Source organism: Lepisosteus platostomus, chromosome 3 (assembly GCF_059453375.1).
Source record: "Lepisosteus platostomus isolate fLepPlt1 chromosome 3, fLepPlt1.hap1, whole genome shotgun sequence".
Lineage (NCBI taxonomy): Eukaryota > Metazoa > Chordata > Actinopteri > Semionotiformes > Lepisosteidae > Lepisosteus > Lepisosteus platostomus.
Window position 1 is genome coordinate 16393286 of NC_142613.1, and position 10851 is coordinate 16404136.

General features: G+C 35.7%; 1 protein-coding gene across 1 annotated transcript; it reads right to left on the minus strand.

Annotated features, from left to right (window-relative positions):
• Positions 1-2492: 2492 nt before the first annotated feature.
• On the minus strand, positions 2493-5163 carry LOC148674538 (nodal homolog 2-A-like). Its single transcript, XM_088627173.1, has 3 exons — positions 4955-5163; positions 3244-4082; positions 2493-2750 (listed from the first exon to the last, which is right to left on the minus strand). The coding sequence occupies exons 1-3, from the start codon at positions 5079-5081 to the stop codon at positions 2598-2600; spliced, it is 1119 nt and encodes a 372-aa protein (XP_088483299.1). The 5' UTR covers positions 5082-5163; the 3' UTR covers positions 2493-2597.
• Between the last annotated feature and the right edge of the window lie 5688 nt (positions 5164-10851).

A 10851-nucleotide genomic window follows, 5' to 3' on the forward strand; every position in this document is an offset into this window, starting at 1 on the left:
ATCTGCAATGTAGATAAATAATATTCCGTCGTCTTAAAAATATTTATCATTTTATGCACTTTGTCATGTGCACCTTGTTGACTACTTGTTACAAAATGTACACAGTAAGCTAAATAAAAATCAAGTTACTCCACGAACCAGTCATTTCACTGAATTAAAACAGTCGTTATCATCTTCCGAGAAAAACGCATTTCAAACATTTTTTAAATCAGTTCATCTTGTATAATCCAAGTACTGTCTATATAAATTAATAAAACGAATCAAGTTTAAATCTATAAAGCGCCAGAGCTTCTTAATTTCAGGATTAATTTGTTGCGATTAGTCAATGTTTGAAAAAATAACTTCTCAATAAAGCTGACACATGTTAAAACAAAGTTTCATTAAAAAAGTATTTGGATTTGGAACAGAAAAAGCATAATTATAATCTCTTTCTATAGTACATGCCCGCGTTGTATTTTAATATAAATTATCAACCCTGTTTTTCACGGGAAGAAGCTAGAATTTCTAACATGTCAGAAGCTGTTGAAGATCAAGGGGACGATTAAGATTTATCAGATGAATACAGCCATTAAGAATGGTACATGGCAGAAACGCTTTAACAGCATTATACTGTGACATAAGTATTTAAGCTAGAGAGTCGATATTTTATTAAGATGTCAATTCATGATTTTGATCGCATTAATTAACTACTACCAAACGAACTGATGAAACGAAAGTCCTATGGTCTCGTTTGAGATCCTTTTGTTCGTAGAAAAAAAGGCTTCCCTCGCCCTCTTGCGGTGTAACCTTTTAACTACATTCCTAAAGCTGAATCATGAAATCAAGGGGAGTCCAAAAACAACAACGCAGAGAACATGAACAATAGCACAGATCAAAGAATCGCAGTTCATTTTAAACGATCACATTAGGAAGTCCTTATAGCGCACATTTGTTGTCTGTTTCTTAGTCCACCCTGGCCCATTCATTGAAAGCTTGAGTGGAATTCATATTATCATTGGTTTAGATTATTGATGTTGCCAAGTCCCTGCTCTTTGGGGGTTATACATTTAAAAAACATGGTAGACTACAGCCCTCCCCAGCCAGGGTATAAGGTTTGTCCTCCCTGAACAAATACACAGTCCTAGCAGTATTAATGCACAGACCTACAATCGTTCTGACTGGTTATTTCAGGTGTGACAACTGAAGAAGGCTCCAGAGCCAAAACATTGTGTCCCTTTTCTTTTCCTTTCAGCATGGAATAAGCCTTAACCTGTTCCTTAAATAAAATAATACTACATATTAGAAATGCATAGTTAGCAAACTGAATGTGAATCAGCATTTATGTTTTTTTCATTTTCTTTGGTTGCATATATCATGGCTCTCTAATTAAAATTAGAGGCTGCCTTCTCTTGAACCAGATATTCAAGGCAAGATAGTAAGTGATGTTTAACACATTACCTTGGTCATATGTTTCCTAAAGACAGGGGTGGTACCTATGGATGTGTGAATTATTAATGTAGTGTCCTAATTAAAAGGGTGATAAAACTGAACCAAGTAATTTATATTAATTAGTCTAATTGGAGTTCAATTATGTATTTGTTTATAAAAATAATTATCAGATCTAAACTATAGGGTCACCTGTATGGAAATAATTTCCTATGGAATAGTTAAGATGGAAAAGGTGGGCTTGCATCATGCTTAAATTACTTGTCTGAGTCATTTAAACAATCAACAACAGAAATGGAAACACAGAGTGTGTATGATACAATGTATTGAGAGTTTCAGGAGGCTTTTGTTCAAATAATCCAAAAAGGACAAATTCAGGAATTTTATTGTCACAATAATTTAATAATCCAATATACAGTACATGCATCCATTTGTGTAACATTGATACAAAAATATAAATCTAACATGTGAAGCAAAACACATTGCAAGTTACTACAATCCAATTTAAAGACATAAACTGACAAAACAATTCTGAAATGGTTACATAATTAATTGGGTTTCATACCCAAATACTCAACCATTATCCACAGGATATAAACCAAGCATTACTGATTGAGAGCTTCAAACTTGCAAAGCTTTCTCTGAGTTGTAAATAATAACCAGTAAAATATATGCATATCTAATATACAAAGTATTCACAATTCTTCTTTATAATTACATGTAATTATTAGAAACTACATTTATAAAAAAACATATATTGCATCTCTGACATTTGATAAATGTTCACTTAAAGTTTACACAAGAAAAAATCAAATACAAGAGCTTTTCACCTTAACGATTCACCTCTGCCAGGATATTAAGGAAAAGTCAGTTTACTCTCTGCGAAAAAACATATTAAAAAACAATATTATTCCACAAAATTGTTTAAAGTAACCCATCCCTAGTTAGCAAGGCTAAACCTGAAGCAAAAAGTGCAGTACTTCATAAAAATACTTCTCACTCCATTTCAGACTGCTTTAGTTTCTATTCCTTCTGGCTTACTCAGACCAAGCCTCTGTGGCTCATTTCATGAATAAATATAGGAAATGAGTCTCCTGGGTCTTGTGCTTCTGAATTCTAAGTGAGTCCGAAAGGAATTGGAGTCCCTCTGTGATGTCGTTAAGGGCTTCTGCTCAGTGACAGCCACACTCCTCCACCATCATTTCCTCATGATGTCGCAGTACCAGCTCTCCATTCTCGTAATAGAGCATGGAAAGTGGGCCAAGTCTTATGGGCACACAGGATATACTTGGCACTTTGTCTGGATGGTACAGTTTCACCAGACTCTGCAGGGAGAAAAGAAAATACTTGTTACTACAAATAGAAATTGCCGTATCATATTAAACACACACCTTAGTGTAGAAGCTTTGACACAGGACAGTACAAAACACATGTGTTGGTAGCAAACTATGTGAAGGTGAAGCAAAAACATTTAAAATTATTGCAGTACTGAAGGTGATAAATAATGCATAGATGTTTAGAATGAGCAGAAGTATGTTTGTCATGTGAAACTACAAGGATAACATATTTTTTTCTGTGATACATTTTTTTTAAAAATCCTATTGCAGTGTTTTATAGAAATTTGCACTTGTATTTATGTTGAATAAAAGGAGATTCATTCATAACATTGAAATCGGTGGACAAGGTATCGATTTTGATAACTTAATTTCCAGTGAAAACTTTGGATATCTCATAGTATTAGGGATTGTTTTGTAAATATAAAGAAATTAAATATGAAATATTATAGATAATAAATCCATTCATAACAGTATTATGTACCTGCAAATATGCATGGTTGGTAGGATTAAATGTCTCGTCCACAGGACAGGGACACTCTCCCTCGCACCTGAAGGCATTGTACCGTTTCGGGTGCACGATCCACTGGTTCCAGCCAATCTGGTCAAAGTCTACCCACATGTCCACCTTCCTGCAAAGTGGACTCTGGGGGCTCTCAGGTGTGGGAGCGGTGCTCCCAACATTACCAGCCAACTTCACTCTCTCCTGCTGATTCCTGTTCCTCTTCTGTCGCCTGCCTGACTGGTCCCCAGCTTTGTCCAGGGTGATATATTTGGAGTGCTCCACAGTGTGGATAAGGGTTGGCATACCCGTTTCCTTTTTGGAGTGGTTGTGTTTGGAGAAGACCACCATCATGACTCGGTCCACAGTCTTATGGTAGACTTTACTCTTGCTGCTGCTCTCAGTACTGTTGGCATGGTGCTTGTGCTGCTGCGCCTGCTCCAGCCTCTCCTTGTGTTCCTCTTCTGGCACTTTGTGGAGGGGATCCCCTATGACTGCTGCCCCCTCTCTGTTAACAAAACTCTCCCCCTGGAGGAGCCAGTACTTGAGCAGGGCTGTGACGTTGAAGATTTTCCAGGATGAGTTAGTGTCAGCTGGAGAGGCACTGAAGCTGCCCAGGAACAAGCGGTCCTGGCACGGCTGACTATCTGACTCCTCGGCACACTCCTGCTCCGTGGAGTGAAAGATCTCCACCGTCACTCTTTTGGATGCGGAGAAAGAAGGCAGTCTGAAGCGGAGCTCAGACAGCTGGACATCATCATCAGCAGAGATGGAAGACATGTCAAAAGTGACACTCCATTTATCCCCAATCTGATGGCAGCCTGTAAAACAAAAACAGGAGAAAACAAATATCAGAACAAATTCACAATTTAAAAGAAACCTAGAAGTTTGATTACTTCTCACTTAAATACGTACATACATATCTTTTTGAAAGACAAATCAGGATGGAGACTTGATTATACCCAGTGAATTGTAATTAAGATTATTAAGTCATTGTTAAAATTTGAAGACTCCAGATATACGTTCTGCTAAAAGTAAATGAGGCGAGCAAGCGAGGAGGATTGAGCTAAATGCTGTACAGTATCACTTGAGCGCTTCCAGCAGATGCGCTTGAGTAAACATTGTGCGCACTACCAACAGACTAAACGTGCCGTATGTCAAAACAAGGCAGAATGTATATTGAACTCCTGTGGAGTCACATTTGTAACAGACGTCTGGGGCAATACACACACTCACAAAAATCTTTAAAGTCTAATAAGCACTCTAACACTCTGTAGGCTGTAAAGGAGAAGATCTGATAAGGATGGATAGATAACCACTCCATTGACTGATAAAGAGTGAAGTCTGAGACCCTGCTTACTCGAGCCCATCAGTTGCATAACAAAGTTTATTTAGACACACGACGATGCTAAACTTAAGTACAAGTAACCCTAAAACCTAATTTATGTATATAAAATAACAAGACTATACAGAAAAATAATGCTTCCGGTGCTGGCTATCAGTACACTAACAATCACTCACAGACGTGTATTAACTATAGAAGGAATAAAAAAAAGAAAATATGAATATGGCTTACTTGTCACTGACAATCAGCCATAGACATTTGTTGCCGTAAATTCTTGTTGTTTAACCAAAGACAACTTCTTTTGACATAGTTTAAACAAGAGTATGAATTTATTTTAAAACGACTTACTTTTTGCCACCAGGCTCAGTACCGAATTGGATTCCTTTAGAACGGGGTCGTCCTCGGCTTGACCCGCTGCTGCCGCTGCTGCTCCGACCCCGCCAGCGGATTTGACGGAGCGGTAGAGGTGCATCATGTACCTCGGATACCTGCTCTTGTGTTGAGACCCCCTGTGTCGCAAAGCGGAAGCAACTGTAGAATTGGAGACAGATCTATTGCCATCTAAGGTGGGATGTACCTCAACACCATACAGGTCCAGGTCTTCCATTGTGTCCGTTACCGGAACAGGGTCCGTAGTGACGATTCCTGTCCAAAACACAGCAAGTCCGCCGAGGAAAAAAAATAAAATGTGATGTTCCATATTCTGGGTTTTGTAGTTGTGCTTGTAGAGTTGACTGGGAAAGAGAGCAGCTTGCTTCTTGTCCCTTGCTTGTCTTCAGGTCAAGTGAACGTGTGGGTAGGCTTGGCTAGAAGACCATTTATAGCAGACAGTTGGTCTTTGATGAACCTCCCCATCAACAGTTCTTTGATGTTCCCGGACGGGAATTCCTTTTGCATCAAAAGATCAAACCTGACAAGTTTATAGTCTTACAAGGCAGTCCTCTTTTCTTATTCATAAGTAAGAATGTCTTGATCATTTGTAATAGTAATGCAACTCTGCGATACACTTATAAAAATTTTTATAAAAGTATGGCTATAGGCTAAAAAAAGCTTGTGATTATGTTGAGAGCTGTCCGTGGGTGCAAGTTTATCATTTATTCATCAGATAAAAATGAAATTCAGATTTTAGAATTTGAAAAAAGGTGCACGTGAACTCATTATCAACAACCGTTTTCAGATCCACTCTGCTTACATGCACTATACCGTTTTACAAAATGTTTTTCGAAGTTGATAAAACTAGGTAGCACAGGAATCAACACGAAAAGCATGCAACTTGCTATTGTTTATTAGCATCACTTACCAATTTTAGCCTTTTTCATTTTTCCCCTTAATAAAGAGAAACCTTTAAATACGTTTTAGTGGAGTTTGAAAATTTTATATTTTCCTGTAAAGGTGAAAAAAAATGAATATTTTCGAGAGCTCCGAAAGCGGAAAATTTGATAAATACATGTCCATATGCATTTACTTTCACTTCTTTCACTCTGTTACTTTCATGATCATTTTACAGTCCTTTTACTCTTTTTGATACCATGTATTCCTGATGCATTTTACTAGATGCATCAGGAATGTGCTCTATGTTGCTCTGCTTAAATTGTCACTCTTGGTGATTAATCGAGTATCGTGAACTGAATTTACAATTGAATTGACTAAAACACACCTTACAACAAAGCATATATTTACTCAAAACGTGACGGCAAAAGCCTGTTCAGTATTAATCTCTGTAGGGCGAGATACACAGACAGTTTACAGCTGAGGAGCATTGAGATGATCACCTTCTATTGATCTCTAGCGCTTCTTAATTGTACAATTTGTCCAAACCATATACAGTACTCACTGACTCACAACATCTTTGGACACACGATCAACAGCCTTTATAGTGTCGGTGCTTTGATGTCCAAGGGTATCAAATAGGTGGAAAAAGATCACAAAAATCCAACAATAACACATTTTTCTGTGCGCTTCAAAGTCGCTCAGGACTTCTCAGTGCTTCTACAAATGTGTAAAATATTTCCAGTGTATTAATATTTCTTACACCACAATTTAACATCCTATAAAAACTCTCAAATGGTCTGCGACGTACCTTTCTTGTGAACCATCATATTACAGTTATATTCCTTTGATCCTATCTGTTCCGGATCGTTTGGTCTTCTTCAACAGTCTCTTTTTATTGCTTAGAGACCACAGATATTTATAAAGGAACAAGTAATAGGTTTATAAACCTATTACTTGTTCCTTTGCAGCCTACGCATGCTGACGCAGCTACCCACCTGAACTACAGATATTTATATGCGACGAATCAGAATAGCCCACCTTCGTTATCTGAAAGGCTACAACAAAAGATAAATCAATACTTAAATGTGTTCATATGCAATCTGAGATCATAAGCAGTTGTCTTGCTCTCAACGGAAGAAATTGGATTCAAAAATGAATTACAAGGATTACAAGGTTTTAAAATCATGCTTTGTAAACGCAACGAGATAGTTATACCACTCCGCTACCATAAGAATATGTGATAAGATTACAGACGAGACTATTTAATTACACTAATAGCAAATGCTTTAATCTACAAATTCAAAGCATCACTGCAATCTCTCTAAATTTGCTAATTTAAATTTGCTACTTTATAGGGCGATTTAAAAGATTTTTGCTTAAACTGCATAATGCCACGAATGTTTCTCTATTCAAATAAAGGCCAGAAAAAAATAATCAAATTGTGTTAAAGGCAGTTATGTCAATATATAATGATAGCTTTAAAAAATCTGCAAAATCAGCTTCGTACCATTGTTGAAATTGTCCGCAACTGTGTAATTTACCGGTTAAATGACTAAAAAGTAAACAACGAAGCACAAAATATATTTAAACGTACAGATTTTTAATTGTGGGATATTCTGAAATATGTGCTACTAACCTGCTGAAATGTAGAAAATTAAAAAAATATTCAGTCGTTTGCAAATAATCTATCATTTGCAATTTACTTGCTTGTAAATATTGACTACTTATTACAAAAAAGTACACTATACGGTAAGATGTTATACGCTAATACGCTATGTATTACAAAAAGTAATCTGTACGCTAAGAACCAGCTATATCAATCGTTTCACTTAAACATTCGTTATCATCTTCCGAGAAGAACATTCAAACTTTTTTCAAACTTGCTAAATCTTGTAGGATTCAGGTACTGAGTAGCTCAGACATGCTAATAAAACTTAACACACTTAAATCCATACAGATACAGAGCTTTTTACTTTTTTATTTTTGTTGAGAGTGTTTTAATCGAATTTCTGAAATCATAACTTCACAACATAGCCAAGACTTGGTAAAACAAAGTTAAAATCGAAAAACGAATTCTCCTGTGGACTTGGAACCAAAAAAACACATTCCCTTTGTGTGGTACATATCCTGCGTTGAAAATCGGTTTTCATATAATGTATCATACCTGCTTTTTTCACGAAAAGAAACTGGAATTTCCTACATGTCAGAAAGCAGCTTTTGAAGATCAGTGGGTTGATTAAGATTTCTCAGGTGTTTTATATTTTTTGAAAACACTCTTTAAGAAAGCTACATGACAGAAAATCAAAGAATCCAAAGAAATTTATTGATTAGACGTCTTAGGTGGTTTTAACAATAAAATAATAATAATAATAATAATAATAATAATAATAATAATAATAATAATAATAATAATAATAATAATAATAATAATAAACGTCACATGCAAGTAAGCTACAGGGTCGACCTATTTAATAAATCAATTGATCCTTTTGATTGCCTCAATTAGCTACTACCAAACGAGCTGATGAACCGAAAGGCCTTTCCTCGTTTTCCTCTTGTGGTGTAACGTTATAATTACATTCCTAAAACAAGCTAAATCATGAAACGAAGAGGACACTAGAAACAACAACATAGTCATTTAAAGAAATGTTTTAAACATCAATACGCGGAACTTTGAACAACATTACAGAGCAAAGAATCGCGACACATTTTAAACAAACAAATTACGAAGACAGTACAGGGCAGATTTGTTCTGTTTTTTTCAAGACTATTACAGCTACCAGAACAGACACAATCACAGTATTTACAGCGTTTGCCTTTACATGATGAAAAGACAGATTGTACTGGTTACAGGACATCTCCAAATTAAGAACAAAACAGAAATATTCATGTACAATGGCTTGTTTGAAGTCTAAAACTAAAACTTTAAAAAATTGAAAGTTACATCAGAATCATTTGAAACCACCACCACCAGCAAAATTATCTGACCAGAGGTGAAACTGATGTGTAAACAATGTTTACATGACAAAGAAAAAAAACGATTCACAATGGAATTAATCTACCCGTTTTAAGGTTTTCAGAAATCAATAGCAAGCCATTTAAAATGTAAAGAATTCCTTTAAAATACTTTGTACTTTTCATCTCAATGGATGTCAGTGGTGACACCTCATACAGTGTCATCATACGTGGTTAAGACATTCTGGTGCAACACTCTTTACAATTACTAGCCAACATCCCTAAATGATCTGATAGTACATTGCTGAGGCTTTGAGAGCTGATGAGATAAAGTAAGACTGGGTTAGTCAACTTTGTCAACCTTACTAATTGGATAAAATAAGTTGGGCAGAGTCAGAGAAGTAACGGCCAGTGGTTTAGGTTGTGACCACATGGGAGGCGACAACAATTCTCTAAGGAGGAGCAGGTTTGTTTTGTGCAATTAAGATGAACATTCTCAGGTAAAATGCCATCGCCTCAACCTACCATGAATATTGTTTATGTATAGAAACACTTTACTTTCAAGCAGAACACTCAACCTGTGGAGGACTGGGTCTACATTTCTGGAACATTATCTGCTTCAGCATAGCAGTAAAGAAAAAATTGATGTTTTCAAAAATTAGGATTTCCTTTTTTTTGACTGCCTAAAGCAAATTCCACAAACAAAAACTTAAAGAAGTCAGTCCAGTTTGCAGGTACAGGTTAAAATGTCTTGAGTTATGGAAAGGTTTTATTAAAGGTTTTGTGTCCTTGCACAAAACATTGTTGCTTCTGAAGCTAATATGAAACAAAAAAACACATAGTTAGGTCTTCTGCAATCTTCTGACAAAACATGAACGGCACCAGATAAATAAACAAAAGGAAAAGATTCATTCAGGCTATATTTTCTGTATTTTCATTAGCTTATGTACTGAATGAAGTACCTACACACAGAACTGAACTCCATCCATCCTCTCTCACAATACTGCAGTACACACCAAATCTGATGCAGCTGGTCAGGTGAGAGGTGTGAGGTATCCAGTAGTCACCACTAACAGCATTGTCAAAATACTGTAATCAAACTCCATTAGTCTGGCATATACCATGCCTCTAATTCAGCAAATAAATGTCAAATTAGAGGCTGCCTACTCCTGAACCACGTTTTCCAGGCAAGGAAAGAAAGTAAGAATGTTTAGTAAATGACCACGTTCATGTTTTTCCTAAAGACAGAGATAGTACCCATGGTTGGGATAATTGCTAATATGATATCCATCTATAAAACATGTGACAGCAATTAACCAGGGTGATTTATATTGAGTTTGATTATAGTATGTTTATGATAACAAATACACAGTAAGACCTAAACTATGTGATCATCTGTATGGAAATAATTTGTAAGGCGATAGTTAAGATGGAAAAGGTCTTGGCTTAATGCTTAACTAACTTGTCAGAGTTCTTTGAACTAACAACAACAGAAATGGAAACATGCAGTGTGTTTGATGTGAGGCATTTGATCATGCTCCCCATAAAAAAAATAATTCATGATTGGAAATTCAGGGATTTAATGATTACAATAGTTTAATAACCCAATATACATTAATTAATTTGTGTAATGTTATTACAAAAATGTATAACACAAATGTGAAGAAAAACTATGCAAGTTAATTCAATCCAATTTAAAAGTCTTTAATTAACACAAAATGCTGAAATGGTGCCATAATTAATTGGGTTTAATACCCAATTACTGAACAAGTATCCATGGGATATATTGCAACCTTTACTGATTGAGAGCTTCAAACTTGCAAAGCTTTGTCTGAGTTGTACTGTAGATAATAAACAATAAAATATATGTATATCTCTTATACAAAGTATTCACAATTCTTGTACAGGTAATTATTATAAACTACATATTCAAAAAATCGATATTTTATAATTTGATAAAGGTTTATTTAAACTATACACAAGAACAAAATAAAATACAAGAGCTTTTAGGATCCACC

Bases quoted from the DNA above. Each gene is read 5' to 3' on its own strand.
- LOC148674538 (XM_088627173.1), bottom strand. From the start codon at position 5,081: ATGATGCACCTCTACCGCTCCGTCAAATCCGCTGGCGGGGTCGGAGCA. The intron at 4,083-4,954 runs GTAAGTCGTTTT...TTTGTTTTACAG, and splicing joins ACTGAGCCTGGTGGCAAAAA to GCTGCCATCAGATTGGGGAT. The intron at 2,751-3,243 runs GTACATAATACT...TTCTCCCTGCAG, and splicing joins CCAACCATGCATATTTGCAG to AGTCTGGTGAAACTGTACCA.